Source organism: Pimephales promelas, chromosome 8 (genome assembly GCF_988280905.1).
Source record: "Pimephales promelas chromosome 8, fPimPro1.hap1.1, whole genome shotgun sequence".
In the NCBI taxonomy this organism is placed as follows: domain Eukaryota; kingdom Metazoa; phylum Chordata; class Actinopteri; order Cypriniformes; family Leuciscidae; genus Pimephales; species Pimephales promelas.
This window is the reverse complement of record NC_142776.1, coordinates 10,476,538-10,503,151: the sequence shown is the minus strand read 5'-3', so window position 1 is coordinate 10,503,151 and position 26,614 is coordinate 10,476,538. Positions and strand designations below refer to the sequence as shown.

At 40.2% G+C, this 26,614-nt stretch overlaps 2 protein-coding genes across 2 annotated transcripts in view; one reads left to right on the top strand and one right to left on the bottom strand.

The window, feature by feature from the left end:
• Positions 1-1,347: 1,347 nt before the first annotated feature.
• Positions 1,348-26,176, top strand: st6gal2b (ST6 beta-galactosamide alpha-2,6-sialyltranferase 2b). Its single transcript, XM_089133897.1, has 6 exons — positions 1,348-1,475; positions 3,130-3,869; positions 12,692-12,789; positions 12,908-13,009; positions 17,750-17,924; positions 24,255-26,176. The coding sequence occupies exons 2-6, from the start codon at positions 3,152-3,154 to the stop codon at positions 24,500-24,502; spliced, it is 1,341 nt and encodes a 446-aa protein (XP_088990023.1). The 5' UTR covers positions 1,348-1,475; positions 3,130-3,151; the 3' UTR covers positions 24,503-26,176.
• The window catches only part of tmtops2a (teleost multiple tissue opsin 2a), a 51,780-nt gene continuing 43,347 nt past the window's right edge, over positions 18,182-26,614 (bottom strand). Inside the window, exon 4 of the mRNA XM_089133896.1 lies at positions 18,182-20,854. Within this exon, the coding sequence (XP_088990022.1) occupies positions 20,669-20,854 (186 nt within the window). The 3' untranslated portion in view covers positions 18,182-20,668. The remainder of the gene's footprint in view (positions 20,855-26,614) is intronic.

Below are 26,614 nucleotides of genomic sequence, written 5' to 3'. Positions count from 1 at the left end.
CCAGAATGATGACAATGGCAAATGACAATGATAACGTGCGTTTCTTGTTTATTCTCACACCTTTAGTTCCACTAAATCTTACAAATCTGTTTTTTTTATCAGTAATCACTCTTTTCATGTAGTCGTTATGTTGTGCTATGTTTATCAAAATAAAACTGATTCAAAAATGTCAATCTACTTCATTGATAGTAGCCATATAGGCTTATTTTGAACTTTATTCTTGTTCAAACAGATGCTGTATGAAGCAGTACATAAAATATTGAATGAAATGCGTCTGAAACATCTGTGTGTTTGGCAAATATATCACTTCAGCTGTGGTAAGGTATGCAAACACCACGTGAGCGGTCACTACTACAGGAACCAGAAAGTGTTCTTCACATCTCTTTGCAGCTTATCTCGCCGATTGGTTACATCCAGCCGCAGCCAATGTCAAACACACATTTTGTCTAACCCTAGTTTCACTGTCATTCATGTATTTATGGGGGACCTACAAACACTAGACCTAAGGTGTCCCACATTAGGGCAATTCACCCTACCCCCTTAGAGGGATACTCCATCCAAAAATTTGCATTCTGTCATCATTTACTCACCCTCAAGTTGTTGCAAACCTTTATGAGTTTCTTTCTTCTGCTAAACACAAAGACAGTTGCTCGGCACCATTGACTTCCATAGTAGAAAAAAAAAATACTATGGAAGTAGATGGTGCCAAAGTTCCAATCGTTCTTAAAAATATCTTCCTTTCAGCAGAAGAAAAAAAAAAACTCACACGGGGCTGCAGCAACTTGAGGGTGAGTAAATGATGACAGAATTTTCATTTTTGGGTGGAGTATCCCTTTAAAAATACAATATAGCCTATAAAGCCTATAAAGAATAATGTATCAAAAGTACACAGTAAAAGTGCCCCTTTTTTACATTATATATATATATATATATATATATATATATATATATATATATATATATATAATATACACACACACACACACACACACACACACATATATATATATATATATATATATATATATTGTATGTAATTTGCAAAACTATATTAATTTTAAAATCTGTGACGTTCCCTCCATGAATTCGAATGCATAAAGAAGCGCACCCCGATTTACAATATGTTCAAATGCATTGAACAATATGAGCCTCCGACCGACCGGCGACCGGACACTGTTTGTGCTCAAGGAAAGACATTGCGCGCTCTGGCACTGGATATTAGGCACTTTGTGCAAAAGAAATGGCGTGGAAAAACTCACTGAGGGCGGGCTGATTCCGTTGTCGTCTTTCTTTCGTTGTATGCACTCATTAGATCTGGTCCCAGAGCTCACGTGGAGCGTGACTTGAGACAATAACAGGCTGGTTGCGTAGCGAACTGGCATAGATGAAAGTAATGACAGAGAGACAGACTGTGGTCCAATACTGTTTAGTTTTGTTGAATAAGCGGCGCGAGCCTCAATCTGACTACAGCTGCAGTAAGTGCACCTACTCTTTCCTTCTTGTGGCAGTAATCTATGAATGCTTATTGTATTCAGTTAGCTTTTTTATTCATTTAGCTTTTTTAACTTAGCTTTTTGTTAGATTAATCTAACTATGTTTTGTTATGCAATTAGGCTCTTTAAATGCTTACAATTTTAATCTGAATGTGCATTTGTTCAGTAGATTTGCATACTTTCACATGATTTATTTTTTCTAAAAAGATGTACGGTATTAGGGCGCCGTCTGTAAAGCGGCTCACACTGAAAATAACAGCGAAATTTTGTCACATTTTCAAACAATGTTTAAAAAACTGGTATGAATTTTTGACGGTCACTTTTTAGCACATTTACAACAATATCTGTTCTTTTATACCGTTACTTTATTTGTTACTTTGTTCCCTATAAAATAGCCTATATTAAATAAGTTGAGAAGGAAAATACGCACCTAAAACCACAATCCATGAACGAAAAGCGAGTTAGATATTTTTATTTTCAAGTCACCAACTTCTGGATGACAAAATGTAATTAGATATTTAGATATAGGCTAACAAACTGAACATTTTCAGTTGTGTGCTGGCATAGCACCGGGTGTGCCAGTGCCACCGACAGTGGCAGCTGGCACACCTAATAATGGATGCAGAATTATTTTTTTTAGTCTTGATAAAAAAAAAATGTTTTACTAAACTTGGGTTATTGTTTATTATATATATATATATATATATACTGTATATACACACACACACACACACACACATATATATATATATATATATATATATATATATATATATATAGGCTATATATATATATATATATTTAAAAACAAAACTTTCAAGCGTAAGTTAAACTAATTTTAACTGACCTTTCCCTGGCGATGCTTCACGTGACACACCACTTTTCATTTAGGCTAGCCTACCATGTCTGATATTCCAATTATTCATTTAAGAAACCTTTATAAATGAATATTGATCTATATTCTAGCCTATATAACAAAATGAGCGCCGCAGTTTAGAGAGTCCTGTCATATAGCACCAGAAATTATCAGTTTCTCCCGAAATACATGAAAGAAAGTGGCTGTTGAGCTGGGAGAAGAATAGAGTAAACTTTATAGTTCCGCTATGTGTCTGTATATATATAAATAAAACACATCGGCAAATTGCATTTGAATAGATTGCTGCTTCCATACTAGACATCAGTGTATATTCAGAGGAAAAAATATTTTGTTTCTTGCCCTTACAGTTAAAAAGGTATTAGCTGAAACGTAAGTGCTATTTTAAACAGTCGGTGAAGCTAGTGACTCCAATATTGTTGTTGTTAATGCGGAACAAAATCATGTCAAGTTGTATTTGCATTATTAATTTCTTAATTTTAAAATTCTTACCAATATTCAGCCAACTTTGTCAAATAATGTCAAATTGGTTACACAAACAGCACAGTCTTGACACAACTTCTATAGTGCCTGTCAGACAGTAGCCACACTTGATCACAAATAATTATGGAATCGAACATAATTATGGAATCGAACATTTCCTCTGAAATTAATCTCTTTTTTTTTTTTTTGGCTTTATTAGTGTCACTTTACCCTATATCAAGGATTTTTGCATTTGTCCCCTCAAACACATATTAACCACCCCTTTCTGTTTCCTTCCAGTGTGAGTGTTGTGAAACGGGTGATGATAGTCCAGGGCTCTCTTTTGCCGTGCCTACGGCATGTCATGAAGTGGTCGGCTCAACTTCTCCTGCTGGTCCTTCTGGTCTGGATTCTGCTCTTCTTTGCTGTATATTCCTACTTCACTGACTCCCAGGTGAACCTGCCCCATAGGACGATTTCCGTCTTCAACTATAAATCTCAACAATCAACCCATGTCCAGCGTAGTTCCCGGTCCATCATGGCATCCCATAATGCCCCCTGGGGTATTTTTGCGGAGAAGAGTGGTCCTTCCCAACACGTGTTTCAACCTCCTCGTGCTATGAAAGAGTTTAATTTCAGAAATTTTGGAAAAATTCGGAAAGAGTTTAGGAAGAATGTGATGAAGCCTCCTGAAACTGAATTTTCCAACACCTGGTCGGTGGTCCGTGGTCTGTGGAAGGGACAGGTGTCCTCCAAATTGCTAGGCCAACGACTGCAGCAAGCCATGAAGAACTATGTTATCTCTAATAAGTACAAAGTTCTCTATAAAGGCCAACGTAAAGCAAACAAGAGTAGGCATGAGATACTGTGTCAGATAAAAGAGCAAGCTCAGCTCAGGACTCTGAATAGCTCTGAACAACCCTTCGCTCACCTAGAATTTCAACAGCTGGTTCCTCCTCAACTGCAGCAGGCATACAGGACATGTGCCGTGGTGACTTCGGCCGGGGCAATTCTTAACTCATTGCTGGGGCGCGAAATTGGTGAGTTGGGTGGTGAAAATATGCACATAATACAGTACACAACTACCAATCAAAAGTTTGAAATTTAGATATTAAAATGTTTTTGAAGAAGTATTTTATGCTTTCTAAGACTGCGCGAGGCCAGTGGCGTGAGTGATAGACACCAGTGAGGCGCGCGCCGGTCTCGCATCTCTCACGGAGGAGCGGAAGCATAAAATAGGGAGTGACGATCGACAGATCGAGAGAGAAACAGGCCTGATTTTATGATGTTTTGTTTCTGTTGTGTGTAACGTTACAGCAGTCATCAATGAGGGGCTGTTGGCTTATACTTTTGTTTTGTGTTTGTATTTGTATTTGAGTCATCCACTCAAAGTCTGTGTTCTGACGATTCATGCTACCCATCGAGATTTGCTACTTACCCGGTTATGCGCATGTGCAGACTCACAGTTTTTTTTTTTTGTTTGTTTGGTTTTTTTTTTTACAAAAGGTACATTTTCAATGTATAATTTCCCTTTAAAAAATTCTTACTACCATATGAATATTTGTACGGTCGGCCAGCTGAAAAAGAATAACTGAAAGTTTCAGTTACTATGAGGAAAGGTGTACTTTGTCAAGTCAAAGATTCTTTATGATACTTTTTACTTTTCACACCGTTTTAAAAATAAAAACTCTACAGTATACAGTAGCTACTCATAACTTAGAATTGTATTATAATTGTATAACATACGACTTTAATCTGCATTCTGTGATCAATTCGCGCCACGGTAGCATTTTTCGGCGAGGCAGCAAAAATCGAACACCGGCTCGCAGTCGCAAGCCGAAACGTGTGTGTGTGTGGCGTGCCTGTTGTTTTGTTATCGTTCTAGCTAGATCCGCTTGCGCTTTGGTCGAAGAAGCAACAAAACGTCCTCGCGCGGCGCCAGACATTGAAATGAATGGGTTTCAGAGCGCAGCGCGAGGACGTTTTGTGCCGCACACACTCGTTTCGGCTTGCGAGCCGGCCAAATGTTACGTTTTGAGTGGATGACGAGTGCGAGACGCCGAAATGGATGCCGTTAGAAGATTCTGAATGGAAAGTTTACTTGTAAAAAGTTGCCAAATTATCCCATTGACAAGACCAAAGTGATCTGTGTTTTGTCGCTGTGAACTGAGCTATCATCATCGCAGCACGTCCAGTCTGAAACACCACTTGATGATGGCCAAGCAAACACACACGGATAATGCGAATTCTCCACCCCCTCGTCAATATCAGAACCGTCAGCATTTCTTTCACCCTTTTATTGATGGACAGTGTTACATTGTGTGAGAGATTATTTTGTGTGAGAGATTATTTATATATGTTAGTGTGAAATTGAACACTATTCCAATGTTATTTTCAATAATAATAATATAAAAAAAAACATTTGCACTAAACAAGCCAATCCACTTTTCCATGTTGATAAGAGCATTAAAATAAGAAAAAAATAATGTAACAAAAAGAAAAAAGAAAAGATAATTTAGAATAGATAAAAATGTGCGATTAATCGCGAGTTAACTATGACATTAATGCGATTAATCGCGATTAAATATTTTAATCGTTTGACAGCACTAATTTGTTCATTTTACTATTAAAATGTTTAAATGTTCGCCGGTTTCTGCCTCCTTCCCACAACAACAAACCCCATTCACGTTACATTGGTCAATACAAAGACGCGTTACGTGCGTAAAAATTCCTGCGGTGTGAATGAGGCGTAGAGCGTGGCTCGGTAGACGCAAATACGCCTCATTTGCACGTCAAGTTCGTGCGAATGGCGCGAATCGAGCGTGCCGCGTTAACCAAACAGGAGCCCAGCTGCTTGCTCACGGGGTGACGTATCTGGATGCTTCAATAAATTATTTTGTAATATGACTAAATGCCTGGTGTGGTTCTAATGCACAACAAAGCAAATATTTTATCACTTAAAACTTAATTTCAATATACGAGATATGTTCATTTTGTATTAAATGTTATTTATTCCATTTCTAGATTATATGTAATATTAATGTAAAAACAACCAACAACATACATGTGCATAAGTTCTTGTCTGCATGTGAGAGAGAAAAAAACTCACAGGACAGGTTAATAACTTTTGGAGGCTAGTTCTATTTATCATAAAAACAAAAATAAATGACAGATTAGGTGGATGAGGGAGAGGGTGATCCTCGCTCCGATGCGGGACAACAGGTCATCAAACTGGACGCGGGACAGGCGGAAGTACTGCTGACAGTGGCCGTCATCCAGGTGCAGCTTCTGGAGCGAGCAAATTGTGAAACTTGCCAAACGGTTCACCTCCGAAGGGTCCAGTGGACATAAATACGGCGACGATTATCCCCAGGCCGCTGTTCTGCTTCTGTTCTCTGTCCAGAGCAAATGCAGAGCGGTGACTCTCTCGATGAATGCTCGATCAACATAAAAAAGATGGCCGCCAACGGGTTTCAATTCTAACGTGCGTTAATTTCGCTGAAAACTTTTGTTTTTACACGCATCAATTTCGATCTTGACGTGCGAATGGATTCAAAGTGTTCAAACGTATAACTAGATGCGGTAGGCGCGAATTTGACGCGCTATTCGCATCTGGTGTGAACGCACAGTAAGAAGGCTTGGGCTAAGAAGAAGTCCTGATGCCAATGGTGTGAGACTTCTGAGGGTGGTCCCCACAGTTTCGAGAAATTGTTCCTCCTCTGCGCCCTCTGGGGAGCGATTCTCGCCACATCGGTTGTTTCCTGCCAGTTCGCTGTTTCAGGGCACCGAGGTGACAGGGTCCCCATACAATCCACCGAGGAGGGTCGTAGAACGGTCAGTTCAGTTGTTCCCTACCGGTTCGGCGCTTTAGAGCACCGCAGTGACTGTTCAACCAAATCCAGAGGCCAGTCTCGGGAGAGGCTAGTCTCGTAGAATGATCAGTTCAGTTGTTCCCTGCTGGTTCTCCGCTTCAGTGCACTGAAGTGACTGTTCAACCAAATCCAGAGGCCGGTCTCGGGAGACTGGTATCCTTAGTAAAATTTCTAGCAGTGTGGAAACTACTGCAAAATATTTCTCAGTTCAAGATGCTTACGTTCAAACAGATTGTATTACAGATTCAGTCCGAGGACTGGTTTGTCACAAAAGTCTTGAAGGACGCTTACTTCCATGTATCTATCCATCCTCATCACAGGAAGTTCTCAGGTTTGCTTTCCGGGGTGAAGCATACCAACATCGGGTTTTTCCGCTCGGCCTAGGTTTATAACCCCGCACCTTTACAAAATGCGTGGATGCAGTTCTGGCTCCTCTGAGACTCCTTAGCATTCGCATATTAAATTATATTGATGACTGGTTGATCCTAGCTTACTCCGAGCAGATAGCAATTCAGCACTGAGATGTCGTTCTGTCTCACATAAAGATGTTGGGATTGTTGCTTTGTTTCTTCTTTCTTCTCACCAAGTATCTCACTTGGTGTGGTGAACATATTTCTACACCCTAGAACGGGTTACATTCCTAAGGTCCCTACTAATGCTGCGGGCCCAATTGTGTTGCAGGTCTTTTTCCCTCCACCTTTTAATACCCCAGATCAGGAAAGACTCAATCTTTTATGTCCTGTTCCGGCTTTTGATACCTACATTCACAGAGCTGCCATGTGGCGTAGATCAGAAAAGTTATTTGTCTGCTTCGGTTCAACTAAGAAGGTTACCCTGCATCAAAACAGATTATGAGCAAGTGAGGCTATCTCACTTGCTTATGAAGAGGTCGGACAGCCCTCACCTTTGGCTGTCCGGGCCCATTGTACGAGGAGTATGGCTGCCTCTACGGCATTCATTTTGGGAGTTTCCCTTCATGAAGTTTGTCATGTGGCAGACTGGTCCTCACCGCATACATTTGTCAAATTCTATGATTAGACATCCCCACTCCTGGGGCTAGGTTGCTTGCTTCTTAGTGTGCACAGAACTTCACACAGAACGGGCATTGTCATTTGTCAAATTCTATGATTAGACATCCCCACTCCTGGGGCTAGGTTGCTTGCTTCTTAGTGTGCACAGAACTTCACACAGAACGGGCATTGTCATTATGGCGTAGTGGGTATGGGGTTTTCCACAGCTTAACTACGCAGCGGGAGTTCCCTTGATAGGGAACGTCTCAGGTTACGTATGTAACGAAGGGAGCGAAAGAGGGAACGTAAACGCTGTGTTCGCCTGCCATACTTCCTGCATGCTCAGATCGACTTGCTTCAGGCTTATCAGAAGCTGACGCAATCTGTTTTCGGGGGTGCTTTGTAGATTCCTGGTCTATGACGTAACCCACCTATGATGTCTCGCTCTTCTATTGGACTGATTATTCCCGTGCTTCACGACACAATCACACAGAGGTGGTCCTATAGCGTAACTACGCAGCATTTCGTTCGATTTAATTACCTCACCACCCAGAAAGAAAGAATTACATCCAAATAGATTTTTACTTTTTAGATTTTTAGTTATTATTACCAAATCAATTTTTACTCAAATCTAAGCCAATGACAATTTGCTAACTTGGTTTGCCACAATCAACCACATAGAAATAAAAACATCGGTATGTTGAACGGTATGAATGGTAATGTTACAGGCTAAGTAACTGTAAAAATAAAGTATATTTTATCTATTCTTGCCGTGTTTCGTCCTTGCTGAACTGCCGTCTGCAGCTTTTCCACTGTGCGGAGAATGATTCAATGATGGCGACGGTTGAAAATAGGCGCATTCGGTCAGCGAGTCTGCGATTTGACTACGCTGTCCAGAGGTGGGGCATGTTCTGCGCGCACGACTGAATTAAGTCTGAGTGAACAGCGGACCTGGCGACTTGAGGGCGGATCCACCCCGGAGTCTATTTCTATCAGGGATTGATGCACAAGGCCTAATTTTTGAATGTGTTGGAACATAATACTGCAGCTGACAGCCAAAAGCAGATAAGCATGAGAGCAGTGCTCCCTGTTCTCTAGAAGCCCTAACCATAGACATTATATAGAGCTAGATGCACTATTGGCCGCTGGGCGCAAGAAATGCAGCCGCCATCTTTAACTGGTCATACTTCTAATTGCGTTGCATAGCAGCAGTTAAGATGCCAGAGCACTGTGCAGCATGTCCCTCGTCAAATCGGCGGACCATCGCAAATAGGGCTTACTTTACACAAGTAAGATTTAACGTTACCGTACTATTGGTTGTATTTTGTGTTTTTGTACCATGTGTCATGTATCATAGCTACATGATGACCTTTGCAGAAAAAAAAAATCCTGCTTGAAAATCAGTTCGATATTCAGTGAGATATTAAATGCGCTGACATCTCATTTCACCTGCCAAACAGATTACACTGAGCGGAGCAGGTGACTGGTCTAAAATGGCAGCCCCACGGCTCGTCCACGCCAGTAGGCAGTAGCAGTCGATAGGGCGTCTTTTCTCTATTATGGCTATGCCTTAAACAGCATTGCCCTGCTTCATTGTGAGAAAGAACGAGAGCAATGCTGTCACACAGTCTTTACATGTTTTTGTCATTGTCTTATTGGATGTTCTATTAAACAAGTTCAGACACTGGATAACTTATGTCTAGAAACTTACAGCATTACAGCAAAATATTTTACATTTCAAGTCACCACAAACGTTAGCTCTGAATTGATTATTTGATCACAAAATTTGTTTTACATTACAATAAAGTGAAAGCTTGTGATGTGAGTCTAGATTAAACAGTTTCTGTTGCCAAGTTAATTGTATTTTGCTGCCATCTAGTGGCGATTGAATTGCACATAAAATATATTGAAGGAAGAAGATGATAATGCACAGCAGCAGACATATTTTGATTTGTCTTGTCATATTTAGTTTTGATTTATTGGAGTCAGTGAATACAGAATTACTCAGTTTACTAGGGATATGGAAGAAGAAAAACAATCCAATATACCTGTACATCAGGCTCCTGTCCATTAGGAGTTTAATGGTAGAATTTGCCTTACAACACTGGAGGGAGATTTTCAAACCACACAACTGGTTTGTCACATATGTGTTGTATCTCAATAACTGCATGTGGTTATGTGTCAAATGTCCTTTAACACATTGTTTTATGTTGGTTTCAAATACTACACATCTAAAGTAGAATTAAGAGTTGTTTGTGAATGTTAGTGAAAATTATTGATATCATTATGCAATATATTCAGGCAAGAGTCAAATTTGGGCAGGTATTTATTTTGGCTGAAAGGTTAAAAGTTTTATTTTTTAGGACACGGGTATGTTTCATGTCTGTTCAGGCCAAGGTAAATTATTTGGGGGTAAGTTGTCAGATGTTTCAATGTATGAAGTTAGTGATTTCTGAGAAAGATATTTGGAATCAATACAATCACACCCCTCTCTTCATTGCTCTGCCCTCAAAATACATGGACAATGTAAGAATGGATGTCTCTTCATAAAGCGGATCTTCAGCAAAGCAAAATAATGCTTCAAGAAAAATAAAGCAAAGATGACTTAAGGAACGAAGAACGAAGAAGGAACAAAAAGTATTTACAAGAAAGGGTTGGTTGTTTTGTCGCCAGCATCACCAGTTCCTGACAAACAGTGTCACTCAAAACTGTTCTGTTCCTAACATAACTACAGAAAATCTTGGTTCTGCGAAACATAGCAAAACCAATGTTATTCACATATGGAGCAAAATCAATGCATCAGCTTCCATTTTCAGGCTTTCTCACTTAAGTCTCTCCAGTGCTGGAAAGCTTTCTATTATTAACATGGAAAGCTTCTGCCTGATCATAACTCTTCTTTCCCTCTAACCATTTTCAGTGAACTCTTTTTGCATTTTGCATCTGAACTCTTCATATATATATATATATATATATATATATATATATGTTTTATAATTATACTGTTTCAATTTACAGCAGTTAAAAAAAGCTGAATAATGACTTTGGTTTTACTGTGACAATGTACTTTGTGTTTGGTTTTACTGTGACAATGCACTTCTGCTCAATTTCATTTTCCTTCAGTACTACGTCTGGGACTGCTGTATATCCCATAGACAGTACAAGAAGTGGACAGAGCGATCTCATTGGAACTCCATTGAGACGAGACTCAAACAGAGCTTGACGACGTAGATGTGACGAGAGCAAACCGTCTGTCTTCTAGTGGCTGTGGCAGGAGAAATCTGAATCATTCCCTTCTGAAACTTGCAGAGGTGGAGAGTGTTAATAGGAGCTGTCCATGAGCTAGGAGAAGGAGACAATTTTGCTAGCTATTCTGATTAATTATTTTGTCATTTTACCTCCACGTTTCCCCGATTGCGCGCAAACTTCTTCTCCTGTCCATATGGTAATCTCTCTACTGTGTGACAGAGAGTCGCGTGGGTATGATGCAATCGTTAGCCTACTTTCACTAAAACCGCTTCTACGGGGCCATAACATAAGCTACAAGGTAATGGAGCATTTTATACATTGTCGTGTTTTTTTTTTTTAGAAATAAATAAATGAAAAATGGGGTCTTTAAACGCCTCAGATGTAAAGTTATTCACTGTCAAAGTTCCGCCAAAATGAATGGGAGTCAATGTGAATGCTAATGCAAGTGAAGTTCTGCTACAAGATGGCAGCTCCCGCGAGGCTTCAACTTCCGGTCGATGGATTACCCCCTTGGTATATCCTTAGGTTTCCAGAAATCAATTTTTTTGTAGGACCAATCAGCGAATAGAGGGAGTGGCTGAGAACAATGACGTTGATGTAGCGCATCAGTTTAAGTTCAGTAATGGCAGCGGAGAAAGACGTGAGAGAAGCTATTCGGTCCGTTGTTGGAAAAGAAACTGCAGAATATACAGAATCTAAAGCCGGATTGTTGTCGTCTCACCTCTTGTTGCACAACGGAGGACCACGTGAAGGAGGAAGAAAGGTTGGAAGTTTGTGCTGGGCAGCTCGGTGTGCACGATGATCGTGACATTTTGGACTTTAGCCTGGTGTTCGGAAGCCCCGAGTCCTGGCTGCTAAAGCTAAACTATTGTTGAAGATCCGCTCAGGAGTCATGTCAGTAGCTCATATCCCCAAGAGTAAATTTACTGATTCTTGTGATGAATAGAACATTTTGAGCCCCTTTGTGTAACGTTACTCGTGCAGGAGGTTGGTGTGTCAGTTTTACATGTTGTAAATCATAGAAATTGTTTGTGATTTTTTTAAAGTAATTTTCATAAATAAAAATGTGAAAACCCATACTTTGAAGACCATAATTTGATTTTCAGTTTTAGATGTCAATGGTTAATTTGTTTTAATAAAAAAAACAACAACTAAATGCCATATAAAAATGTACAAACACATACTTTGAAGACCATAATTAAGGTAATTAAGAAACAATAAGACATAATATGAAAAAACGTTGTTTATTACACATCTGCAGATAGAGACAGATCATTCACTGTACAGCATTTGCGGCAGATTAGAAAACAACCACAGCGGCGTATTTGTAATGATTAGACACCGCTTCGGCTGTTGAATGAATACATCACTGTCCTTCTTTTCAAATATACATTTCGAATTAATAATTGTTCCTAGATTAACAAAATCTGCACCTCTCGTTGACTGAAATCCTATTCTAAACATAATTATCTGATCATTCGGACTAGTTGTTTCCAGCCGTTTCGGCGCATGACACGTCACGACCACATTTTAGCGATTGGCTATGGCAGATCGTGAGTGACTCTGGGCAGATCCAATAGTTTTGAACTTTAACAGTGAACCCGCCTAAGGAAGTAAACGTTTCTTAATGGAGAGAGGCCAGACTCTATGTACAAATGAAATGTACGAGAGTCTGGTTGAACCAGGCTACCCCATATTGCCACTTTTGATTGACTGCTGTTTTTGCCATTCTAGATTCTCATGATGCAGTTCTGCGTTTTAATGCTGCACCCTCCAAGGGCTACGAAAAAGATGTGGGCAGCAAGACAACCATTCGAATCATGAACTCTCAGGTTTGGCTCATTTGCAATAATGCTCAGAGACACAAACCGTCACCGTCTGACTCATTCCCTGTCTCCCTGTGTGCAGGTATTAAATGGAGATGTTCTTTTATATTTCTTTTTTTATCAGATTCTAGCAAACCCCAAACACAGATTCAACAGCAGTTTGATTTATAAGAACAGCACCTTGGTAGCCTGGGATCCGGCTTCTTATAAAATTGACCTGCATAAGGTATGAAAATCATATCAGAGGATCAGTCAGGAGTGTTATGCTCTTCGGCCCTGTTGAACTTAGCTTGAGTAGTTATCTTGCTTGAAATATATATTTGGTGAGGCAGGAGCTGGGTGACCTTGTAGGTATTTAAGTGACATTATCAGCACACTGGCTGGCAGAGGAATCATTTATAATGATTCGATCCAGGGCTTTACTTCACTGACCAATAATGAAATCAAAAATTGGTGGAGGTACTGTAACAAGAATTGGTGACATTTCTGCTAGAGTATAGCCAATTTGAGAGGAATACAAAGATGACCATGAAACAGAGTAGGAAGAAAAAATAAAGAGCCCTAGACTGGGACTATGATAGTAAAATCTTTTACAGTCTGTAACATATAGCTTTTAATGTTTTTAAAGTAGTCTCCTAATTCACCAAGGCTGCATTTATTTGATCAAAAATACAGTAAAAACAGCAATACTGTTTCTGTTCCCAATCAGGGAACTTCAAGCTGCGTGTAACCGCTATGGGAACGCCCCTGCGTGAGTGCGTCATGAAGCACGTATGAAATCAGTCCAATGGCGAGACGGAACGTCATAGGTAGCTGGTTGAACTGCATCTCTAGAACTTACAGAGCCAGCACAAGACCAGTGTATAAAAATAAGACCAGACACAATCGGGCCTCATAATATACCTTTCTATGATGTAATGTTCAAACATTAATTTTTTCAACCCCCTAACATAAGACCAGACACAGTCGGGTCTTAAAAATAAAGCGAATGATAACCGACCAGAGGTGGGTTTTATGTTGAATGAATGAATGTGTGCTTATGACATTGACATAATGTGGGTAAGACCGGACACCTGTCGGGTCTGAATTCCCACTGAAAAGGACCCTTGCCTGCAGGCAAGGAACCTCCATATTATAGAATTTCACAAATGAAGAAGGCGAGGACCAACCGACCGCCGCACAGATATCGTGAATGGAAACCCTAGAAGCCCAAGAAGAGGCAATGCCTCTAGTACCGAATGGGCTCTAGTACCAATAGGGCAAACCTGACCCTCTTAGGTGTATGCCAGAAAAATTACATCAACGATCCATCTGGATATCCTCTGCTTTGTGACGGGTGACCCCTTGGACCGGCCACCAAAGCAGACGAAGTGCTGTTCTGTTTCTCTAAAAGACGCAGACCGCTCCAGATAAATTCTCAGTGCTCTGACAGGACAGAGTAGATTAGCCTCCCCATCCTCTGAGGAAGAGGGAAGGGCCAACGGCTATGGGCCACTTTAGGCACATAGCCGTGTCTGGGTTTGAGAATGACCTTTGAGTCGCCAACACCAAACTCCAAACAAGAGGGGCTCACTGAGAGCGCCTCCAAATTCTAACTCACTTGACTGATGCCAGTGCCAACAGGAGAGCAGTCTTTAGTGAGAGTATTTTGAGATCAACCGACTGAAGCGGTTCAAACGGTGGGCCCTTCAGGGCCCCAAGGACAGTGGAGAGGTCCCAAGAAGGAACAGATGGAGGTCTGGAGGGGTTATTTCAGGTTTATTTTCTCTCCTGGCTCATTTCAGAAACTGTACCACCAAGTAATTTTTTCCCAGTGACCTGCCTGCCACCGGAGCATGAAACGCTGCGATGGCTGCCACATACACTTTGAGCTTGGACGGGGTCCTGTCCGCGTTCAATAGCTCTTGTAGGAAGGAGAGAACCACTGGTACCTCACATGACACAGGTTCAAAACGTTTGTCCAGACACCAGCTAGAAAACACTGACCATTTAGAAGCTCACAGGTGCCTGGTAGAGGGGGCCCTGGCTTTATTGATCATGCTCAGGACCTTCTCAGGAAGGTCCCGGGTACCCATTGAGGGGCCACATGTGGAGAGCCCATAAATCGGGTTGTGAAAGAAATATCGCCCCCTCCGCCTGCTTGAGTAGGTAGTCGAATGGGCTCGGCCAGGGGACTTTGCCCACCATCTGAACCAGCTCCGGAAACCAAGGTCTGGATTTCCAGAGGGGGGCCACCACAAGGACTGGGCATCCGCTCAACCTGACCCCCTCGATAACCTGGGGTATCACTGAGAAGTAGCTTTTCGAGAAGTAGCTTCAGGTCTGTGGACGGGGCCTCATCTGCATTGGCACATCAACTACCTCGAGTTGTTAGCAGTACATCTTGCGCTGGGCCTCTTTAAAATGCTGGTACTAGGCAAGCATGTACTGGTCCGCTTGGATAGCATTGTGATTGTTGCGTACATCAACCGCCAGGATGGTCTACGTTCCCGTCGCACATCACAACTCGCCCGCTATCTCCTCCTCTGGAGTTAGAAGCATCTGAGGTCACTTTGTGCCCTTTTTATTCCATGCCTGCTCAACCACGCAGCCAACAAGCTATCACGGCAGCGGCCAGTCCATATGTGTATCTCCATGTTACCTCCCTTCGGGCAGGATGTGGTTTCCGCAGCGTCCCTCTCCCCTGGGAAAGACACGCTTTCCCAGTGTTATCCCAGAGTTCCACTGTGTGGGTTATGAAGGCAGTTTGAACACCCTTTACGCAGGCCTTCCGCCCCAGTTATTTGGGGGTCTGAGAGTCGCTGGATGTGGCAGCAAACGTGGCATGTTTCATGGGATCCCAATTACGTTGTCACATCGACGTAACGTCGAACGTGAGCGACTGAAAGGAACGTGTGTAACCCTCATTAACTGAATGAGGAAACAGGAGAGGTAACGCCCCGTAGCCACGTCGCTGTATGGCTGAACATGTCTGGGCTCCTTAGCGTAAAACAATATGCGACGCACCTGCTGCTCGTTATATGCTCACGCTGCAGGCAGAGCAGCTGATGCAATTATTGCATGCCATTAAGTATTGGCTCGTTTTAATACTCTCACAGTATCTCAAAGTATAGATTGGTCTCTCAAGGCGATCCCGATTACGTTGTCACGTCAATGTTACGTCTCCCATTCCCTCCTTCATTTCCCCCCTGGAACGAGGGTTACAATAGTAATCGAGACATTTTTCCGGCACTAATTCAATGCTTTTTAAAGGAGCATTCCACCCATTGCAACATTAATCTTTAACGAAAGTGGATCATATATGTAGTCGAAATGTAAAATATATATATTTTTAATTTGGAGCCCTCTTGACCAAGAAAAGACAGAAAATAACCAAGGGACGCATTTGTATTAATAGACTACAGGTCCCACAATGCACCGCATTGCACAGCTCCGCAAGCACCACCCACTAATCCAGAACAGTGCAAACAGAGAATTCATTCTTCCGTCTAAAACGCTAACATTAGCTGTCAACAGAGTCTGAAATTCATTTCACACAAAATGTCTAGTTAGTTGGCTGTGGCGAGCTGGACGATCGAGGGCGAGGGATGTAAGAGGACGGCGCGCTGCGCGAGGCCGGTGGCGTGAGTGATAATGAAAGACACCTGTGAGGCGTGCGCCGGTCTCGCGTCTCTAACGGAGAAGCGAAAGCATAAAATGGGGAGCGAAGACGGCAGATCGAGAGAGAAACAGGCCTGATTTTATGTTGTTTTGTTTCTGTTGTGTGTAACGCTGGCTTATACTTTCATTTTGTATTTGTTCATTTTACTATTAAAATGTTTAAATGTTTGCCGGTTCATGCCTCCTCCTTCCCACCACAATAACAAACCCCGTTCACGTTACATTGGCAAATTAATAGTGAATTACTCCTCGTTTGTATTTCTTTCTGAATGGTGAATTACTGCATGATACCTGGATGTTCTGTCGGGTGAAACTATCACAACACAAACGTCCGTGTGCTCGTCTGATTCAGAGATTTCCTCCAGGAGAAATTGCTATCGTTGAAATTCTCTGCAGCAGACGGACTCTGTGTCCATAGGCCGTAGCACGCAACGAGAGCACAGGAAACAGCAGACCGCTCAGCTCGACCCAGTCCGGGCGTCTCGACCGACAGGCAGCCGCCTCCTGCTCCTCCATCAGCCTCAGCTGCTCTTCGCTATACTGCGGCTCGTAAAGATAGCCACGGACATCGGATTCGAGGAGCAGACATTCAAAACCCTTTTCTTCAATATCATGTTTAGTCTCTTCCGTCATTGTCATAACTTACTATCTCCACAGCACTTGTTAGCTTAGCTTCCAAACAAGATGGCGGATATTGATTTCAGTTTCTGCAAGTGAAGTCCCACCCACTGATCTGTAATAGGCCTGTAGGGTGAATGGGTCCCACACCCTTAAATAATAATGAGCTAATTTTTGTAGTCTCTTGTCATTTCAATGAAATATGACTTCCTGCTTATCGTGACGCAAAATGAAGATTTTTTCGTCACGATAAGCAGGAAATAAAACACTTAAATCCTTATTTCTCCCATCTCAGGGGAAAATAACGGAATAAACCATGACCATTCAAAAATATGACTGGGTTTCTAAAGATACAAAGCTTAATGCAAATGGGTGAAGTGACCCTTTAATCTTAGTAATAACAAAATGTTTTACTAAATTATTTGATAAGGCTTTTTTTCTTCATTATAATATCAGCACAGCTTTACCACTTTTTTACTTTGTCTTCCAAAACTATCAAAATGATTTTTTTATTCTGAAATGAAAAACATTCATGATAGAATACTGTAGGTCTATTCAAGCCATTCTTTTTATGGATTGCATTTTTAAATAAATCAGTATATCCAGACAAATGAGCATCATGTCAACCAACTAAGTGTCAGTACTTTATTCTTAACACAATATTTTACTGTTTTCTCAATGTTCACAGTGGTACCAGAATCCAGAATTTGACCTTTTTAATCCATACATAACTCGCAGGAAGAACTTCCCTGACCAGCCCTTTTATATCCTGCATCCTTCATTTATCTGGAAACTTTGGGATATTCTGCAAAGCAACACACTGGAAAACATTCAACCCAACCCTCCTTCTTCAGGATTTATAGGTGAGTCTTTTCACCATTTACATATTTGATCCCTGCACTCAAGAAAATTGTTGTGACAGTAATTTTTGAGTGATTTGCCATGCTGTGCAGTTCACACACACATTCGACCCGAATTTAAGCAAGATCAAATTTTTCCCTCCCTACTTCTCCAGCGTCTTCTGTTGACTTACAAATTATAATCACATCTGTTTGTATTCACTGTTCCTCATGAATTCATTTATGTCTGAAGAGTCCAGTGTGTGTGTGTGTGTGTGTGTGTGTGTGTGTGTGTGTGTGTGTGTGTGTGTGCTAATGCTGAAATGTGTTACAAGGTAATATCACTTTGATAGATGCCAGTTTGAGTGATTTCAATCAGGAAGACATCTCAAGTTGGGAAATAAACACTCCATAAAATGTCTGTAGGATGCTTACCTTGCCAGAGGCTGTACTGGCAGAAACAGTGCCTGTGGCAATGCATGTTCATGGAAACACAAATACACACACTTTATTGATGTCTCCATTTGCTTTGAAAGTTCATTGCTAAATCTTAATGAATGAATGGAAGTTTGGCTTAAAACTCAAGATCTAAGAGAGGCACACAAGCAAATGAACAAATATTATGACAGTTAGTATAATTGTGGGTAGTTTGTTTATTTACTTGTATGACTGACATATAATTAAGATCTGTGTGAATCTGTGCTGTTCATACAAGATGATGGCTCTCAAACAAATAATCATCATTCCTACACCCACCAAACATCATTGGTGCTATCAAAGGCACCATCCAATATTGCCGGTACTAAGAGAGCAACGATGTTGAAAAATGTTGAAATGTTCATCTTTTTTTTTTTCCTATTTCATTGTATTGAATGTACAGTATTGGATTGTACCTTTAACATACCATTACAGTTTTGACGTAAAGGAATATTGTCCTCATTTACTCCCCCCTCATGTCATTCCAAAACCATATGACGTTCTTTCTTCATCAGGGAACAAAATGTAGCATTATGTGATTCTTTTACAACAAAACAAAAGTAAATGATGCTTTTATCAAAAATCTTTTCTTTTTTTGTCTTACGTTACATAGTGAAATTTCACAAGTTCAGTGCAAACTCTTTTTTTTTTTTTTTTTTTTGCAAAAAGGATTCTGGGTGATGGTAAAATATACTTAATGCATCCTTTAAAAAATCTGAATAAAGGATGCCAAAAACGTAAGCTGCCTTCCAGAGGTCTTTATTACGTGGAAGCCCAGATATGCAGCCTTACTAGGGCTGCGTTTAAGTCCAATTTTTTACGCCCTTCCTTCGCTAACTTCCCTCCGTCTCGTTCACTCAGATGTACGTCATTGCTTGCATTGCATAAGTGCACACTACAGGTGGAACTCTTACAACTCTTTACAAACCATTCTATAGGTCTGTATGTATGCTTGGGATGTTAAAAAAAAAAGTAATATAAACAAATATCAAATATTAGTATATTAATATTTTAAAAAATATATATTTTAAAAATACAATAAACTATACGAGTATAAAAATAAGCCAGCTTAAGGTACCTATATGCATTAAAGGGGTGGTTGATTATGATTTCACTTCCCTAACTTTAAGTAGTGTGTAATATTGATGTTTGCGCATAAATGACATCTGCAAAGTTGCGGCGCTCAAAGTTCAAAGCAAAGGGAGATATTTTCTTTTAAAGAAATTGCTTTTTAAAGACTACAACAAACGGCTGGTTGAGACTACACAACATTCCTCCCAGGTTAGTGACATCACAAACCCTAAAATTTACCTAAGCCCTGCCCCCGGAACATGATGTATCAAGACAGAATATGCTAATCAATGACTAGAAGATAACTACTCATAAGCTACATTAATTTATCAACTAACCAATCAGAAATGTTGTCTACATGTTGTCACTTCTTGAGTCTCTCATCTTTCTCACTCTGGTTTGAACATAAAAGGCAAAACGCTTTTGAAATTTTCAGTGCATGTCTGTAATCAAAAAGAGGTAATCAAAGCTGCTAAGGACACAAGTTGTTGTAGCTCCACCCTCTGCGCCGGGGCAGCAGCTCATTTGCTTTTAAAGGGACAGACACAAAAACGATGCGTTTTTGCTCACCCTCAAAAAGTGAAAACTTTGACATGCTATATATAAATAGCTGTGGGGTATTTTGAGCTATTCCTTCAACATCACCACTAGTGACCAAGTTTGGATATACTGTTTTGGGTCACTGGACTACTTTGACGCAATGATGTGACTAATGATCCACTTGTCACCATCCTTGATCTCCAGCATTAGGATCAGGGTACAAATAGAATACACAGAAGCCATTGGTGGAGGATTTTACCAGTTTTGAGCGTGTTTCCATGAAATTCACAGCTTTATTCAACATCATATTCGGATCTGGCCTTAAATGGGTTGGGAACATGACAACAACATGGGGCTAAGCACATTTATAAGTAATGCACCAGCACATGATCTACACATCCAATTTAACAAGTCACCAGTAGCTGTTTGCACTTGTCTCATTCTTTGTAACATTTATATTGACAAATCACATAGAAACACTGGTTGGTGTGTCAAGTCAGACAACAGTTTGACGGATATAGAGATCACTTTGCTACAGTTCTGATTTTCAGCTTTTGATTGGTAGGCACTCAACAACACTACACAGACAATTTTGTCATAATTTAGTCAAATATGTATGTTGTGTTTTGACTAAGGTAGGGTGGAGCTGTAACGTAGATGTATGATTTGTGTGTGTTGGTTCAGCCCGAGACAGGGGTGCTGCAATCATTTTGGAGACCAATGGAAGGTGGTTCGTTGTCAGCCACTGGGTTGCTATAAGCCCTTCGGTTGAGCTGGATGACAGTAGTTCTTGAAGGCAAAGAGGACTGTCCATTCTCTAGAGAGCTGTGTTTGCAATGAAACAGTATAAGGAAACACCTGTAAAACTGCACAAAACACAGTAAATTACCACTCATTCACTCATTTCAGAGACAAAAAAGATGCAGAGCCATTAAAGAAGTTGTATATTTGTGTGAAAGGTTGCCCCGCATCCTTTGAATTTCACCTTCTCAGTACATTTTTTTTTCCATTCTTTTTATGGCCAATTGTAGTGGGAATATCTTAATAGTAAGTGTTTACAATAAAGGAACAGACAGACATTTAAAACATCTAGTTTAAAACACATGTGCCATTTTTTTATTATGTACTTAAAAAAAACATTCTCTAAAATCTTTATTTCTTACTTGTCTTAACAACCTATAGATGTGTAAACTGAACAAACAAATGGTCTAAAGTAATTGGCTATCCCAAGGGGTGGATGCCCTGTTGTTCATCTCATGAGACCCAACGTCTTATTGGCTGGCTGAGTGGTCTCGTCCCATGCATCCAGGCCCCTGATTGGCTTTCATATTGCGTGTGGCTACACTCCCAAGTATTTTATGCGTGTCCTCTACATGTGTTTGTGTATGTAGTGAGACAACTCCGTGTCTGATCTTGGCAGGGTGCCGTCAAGTTGTGTATGTACCTGCAGGCAGATGACAGAGTCTTGATGTAAAACAGTTCAAAGAGTTGGCCAATATTAGACCACATGCAGCCGACAATGTGTACTGTGTACTAACATAGTTTTAACCACAAGATCTTTGAGGAGATTCTTTCATTTACTCACCATCATGTCATTTCATGTATGAATTTATTTCTTCTGTTAGGTTATTTTTTCTTACAATCTTGACTCTTGAGCTTTCAAGTTTCTAATGTGGTATTTTAAAATCATATCCACCTTATTCCTGACAAACTTACTGCGTTTTAAATTATGGCTGGCACTTTTCCGCTTTGGGGAACTTCCATTCATAAAGACAGAAACTAATATTTTCAAATCATAAGGTTGGCCTACAAATAAAGCTTATCCATCAGTTTGACTGTCAATTTTCCTTTGTTTTATTTTTTGACATCATGATGTCATAACGTCACACTTTGTTCATGGTCTGTTAAAAGTACCTTGTTGATGCTTTTACACTTTTAAGTGTCCCTTTAATGTTCGATGGATGAAGGGTAAGTAGAATAATGTCATCTCATTCTACCCAGTTTAAAAAAACAACAACAAATTATTGCGTTCATGGAGTGAGCCTTTCTCTGATTATTGACAGCTTAACAGAAGTTACACCCATAATTCATGCAAAGCGTCATGGGGCGTAGGAATAAGGTATGTATGATGTATGTTTAAAGTTACAGGACACAAACGATTGTGTGAGGAACAAACTTAAATGTAAGTCACAGTGCTGCCAACTCTTACGCATTGGCTGTGAGACATCCGCATTTGATTGGTCTCACACGCCACACCCCCGATTTCTCATGCTGAAGTGTCAACCTGGTCGCTCAAATGCCTGGAAAATGAGTTTATCTTTATATCTACCTGTTGAGCCACTCGTTATCGATTAGTTATGCCGCAAATTAAATCTCCCAGAATCTAGAGAGATTGTGCTCCAAACTGCGTAGCACCGCACGGCACTCCATTTCTTGCAGCTAACATCTGCTACAGCCGCCTACTGTACCAACACGCTAATTCCTTAAGCCTTGTTCACACTACATGATTTGAAAACGTCGGGCTGAACTGTGCGTTTCACACTACATGACTTGCTCTCAGTGAAATCAGGAGTGTTCAAGTTGTTTAGCTGTTCACACCACACAACACAACGTGATTGATCCACAACAGGAGGTAACTCACTACACGAGTTGACAACGCACTACATAGAGATATAGCCATGATCGAATGATAAGAGCAAATCATTTGTGACTCAGTGAGAGCTGTTTCAGTACTATCCCAGATAGCAAACTGACATTGAATCAACGTGGAAACGACGTCTCTCATGACATTGAAACAACGTTGATTTGCTCATCGAATTAACGTTGAACCAACGTCAGACGCGGCATTCTTCAAAGCTAAATGAAATCGAAAATTGGTTTGCTTTCATAACGTTGAAACAACGCGTTGATTTCAAGTTGATTTTCCGTTAGTTATGAAAGAATGACGCATCTGACGTTGGTTCAACGTTATTTCGATGAGCAAAACAATGTCAGATCAACGTTGTTTCGATGTCATATTTCCACGTTGATTCAATGTCAGTCTGCTATCTGGGATGGTACGGTCTAAATCCTGAAAATAATCAAATAAATAATGAGTTGACAACAACTCTGTCACCCAACGATTCTATCTTGTCTACAAACCATGTTTTGTCATGAAAAAACACGCAATAAAACAAAACAGAAATGACGCGAAACAGCATGTGCGCCAATACCCAGTGAAGAAGAGAACACAACACGGCAAAATTATGGACATCAGACAGAAACTAGTGCTGCACACAGTTTGCGTGACGATGTGCTCTGAGAAACGATGTGCTCTGCGAGGCGTCTGCGAGCGTTTTGGCTGCGTTGTTGGCCCTTTCATACTAACAGATTGGCAAGCGTTCATCGTCCGCTAATCCCCCCCGATTTGCACGCGATAACACCCTGACCTGTCGGTGAGCTCAACGATTTGCAAATCGGGCTTAAAATCCTGTAGTATGAACTTGGCTTTAGCAGCAAGGCACGCAGTAATGGCGGCGCTGCTTTACTTCCGTGTTTCGCCGGATTTGTGTATAGGAGCAGCGATTAGGTGAATATGTAAATATATGCTGCACACCTTCCTCTAAATAACAAAATAACACAACAAAAGTGACAGCAGAGAAAACAGCAGTTAACAAAGCATCTGATCATAGTGATGTGAATATGTTTGCATCAGCTGTGCAATTCAGCACTCGTCAAGTCGCGTTTATTTAATATTTTGTACAACGGATTTCTTTATAGCAAGCAGATTTACAGTTAAACAGTGTCATTGTCACTTACAATTGTAATTACAACTTCAGTTTCTACTATAAAACAATTATTCAGTGTTTTCCTTTTTTTTTCTCGCATCTAACCTCGACAAAATGAACAGAACAAATGAACCGGTGAAGGTTAATCCTACCTATTGTGTAATCGCCGGATCAATGGTCGTTCAAAAGTCTTTACCATCTGAAGCAAACATTTCTGGAAAGTTTGATTTGGTAAGCTGTTTCGAACTCAAAAAATTAACCACAAACAAACTTAATTTTGGCCTTATTTTATTTGAAATGACGTCAAGATTTAAAAAAAAAAAAAAAAAAAAGCAAGCATGAAAGTTTATCCCTAAATATAACCGTCACTGGGGAATGAGCAGATCGTACACAAATAGATGACTACTAAAAAGAAGTCATAGCAATTAAATATATATATATATATATATATATATATATATAGTAACTTGGTGTATATCTGTGTGTGTGTATGTGACAGGTATCGCCCTGATGATGAACCTTTGTGAGGAGGTCCATGTGTACGAGTATATTCCTTCTATGAGAAAAACTGATCTGTGCCATTACCATGAGAAGCACTACGAGGCAGGCTGCACATTTGGAGCTTACCACCCTCTGCTTTATGAGAAACTGCTTGTTAAGAAGATGAGCACAGCTTCTGAGGAGGACCTCAAGAAAAAGGGAAAGGTCACACTGCCAGGATTCAGTAAGATCAACTGTCCACTGTGATTTAAAGGGCCCCTATTAAGCTATTTTAAAGTTTCCTAATGTTGTCGAGTCTGTTTACATGCTTACAGGTTTACATGCATCAAAGGTAAAAAAAAAACCTGTTTAATTTCCTTATAATATATATGTGCACATCATAACCTTTTCAATGATTATCAAACGACTTGTCAAATGAATCTCTCTAAATCCCTCCTTTCTGCGAGCTACTCTGCTCTGATTGGCAAGAAAGTTTAGTCTGTTGTGATTGGCCTACCATGTACAGCGCGTCAAAATCAAAAACGCCCATTGCCATAACAATGTCAGCTGTGCTTGAGGCTTCCTACACTGTAAACTAAACACAGTAATGAATAATGACGTCGATTTGACCATATTAATGTGAGCGCAAGTCCAATGATAAAACACTGGAAGAGCTTGTTATTCAACCTGATCCTCCATCGCAAGGATGACTTGAGCAGGATGTTTCTCAGTGATACACTGCCGGTACTCAGTTTGAGGTACATTATGAGAAGTTGCAACTGTATTCCTCACCATGCACATTAACAAGTGCATGTCCATCAACAAACCGATTATTTTACTTGCACTAATTTATTTACAGGGTATTTTTCTAATATATTGCGGTGAATAAGTGGAAACTGAATCAATCAACAGTGCATGCATGCAATGTACATTAGCTGCACTAGAGTGAATGAACATAAAACGTTGGCAAAGCAGATATTTCCTCAAAGTAGTGAGAACAGACAATCTGCATTAATAGACACAGTTAAGGTAATAGTGGCTCACAACTGATCAGCAGAAGTATTTCAGTAAGACAGTAATAATGTGAGTTAACCAGTTAGCAGGAGACCTACACAATATAAAACTGAAAACTAAGTATTTCAAACACCATCTTTCAAGCGGTGCAAGCGAGCAAATGGTTTGCGAATCCTGCATTGAACTCCGAGATTTGAGAAGCAAATCAGTTAAATTAAAGGATCACAGGAACACAGTAAAAGTTTAGGATTACACTGCTGTGCTTCAAAATCGCTCAAAATTAATGATATGATCTCAGATTATAATCTAGATGTGCTGTGTTTGACAGAAACCTGGCTGAAACCAAACGATTACATTACTTTAAAGCCACCCACAAGATTACTGTTATAAACATGAACCTCATCTGAGAGGCAAAGGGGGAGGTGTTGCTGTAATTTATTGTAATATCCTCAAAACCACTAAGAAATCTAGTTTTAAATATACTTCTTTTGAAGTGTTCATGCTTAATGTAAAAATACATAAACGAAACGAGTGTAAATGATAAATCACATTTGAAAATTCTGCTGGCTACTTTATACAGACCACCAGGGCACCATAAAGATTTTATCAAATAATTTGCAGATTTTCTATCAGAATTAGTATTGGCTGCAGATAAAGTACTAATAGTTGGTGATTTTTATATACATGTAGATAATGAAAAAGATGCATTGAGATTGGCATTTAAAGACATGGGTCTCATTCATGAAACATTCGTAAATATACTAGTAAATATGAGAGTGATTTGCGCGTAAAGAGACCCATTGTAAACTCTATTGGAGTTAGACAACACAGGATCTACTCATTGTCGTAATCACACTGTAGATCTAATAGTATCACATGGAATAGATGTTGATACCGTTGAAATTCTGCAGCAGAGTGATGACATCTCAGATCTAGTCTCATGTAAATTACATTTAGCCAAGGCTGCAAAGCCGACTCCGTGTTATAGATATGTTAGACCTATATCTTCTGCCACTAAAGATTGCTTTATCAATAATCTTCCTAATTAGTTTCATCGCCTTCGCATCCTGGATAGCTTAGAAGAACTCGATATTGCAACAGAAACTCTCTCTTTTCCAGCACTTTAGACGCAGTTGTTCCGTTGCACTTAAAGAAGATTAAAGAAAATAGTCCGACACCGTGGTACAACGAGCACGTTCAGGCGCTTAAGAGAACAGACAGAAAAATGGAGCGCAAATGGAAGAAAACAAAACTAGAGGTATTTCAGGTTTCATGGAAAGACTCGATTGTTTACACAGAGGCCTTGAAAGCTGCTAGATCTGCTTATTTTTCAATCCTATTAGAAGAAAATAAACATAATCCTAG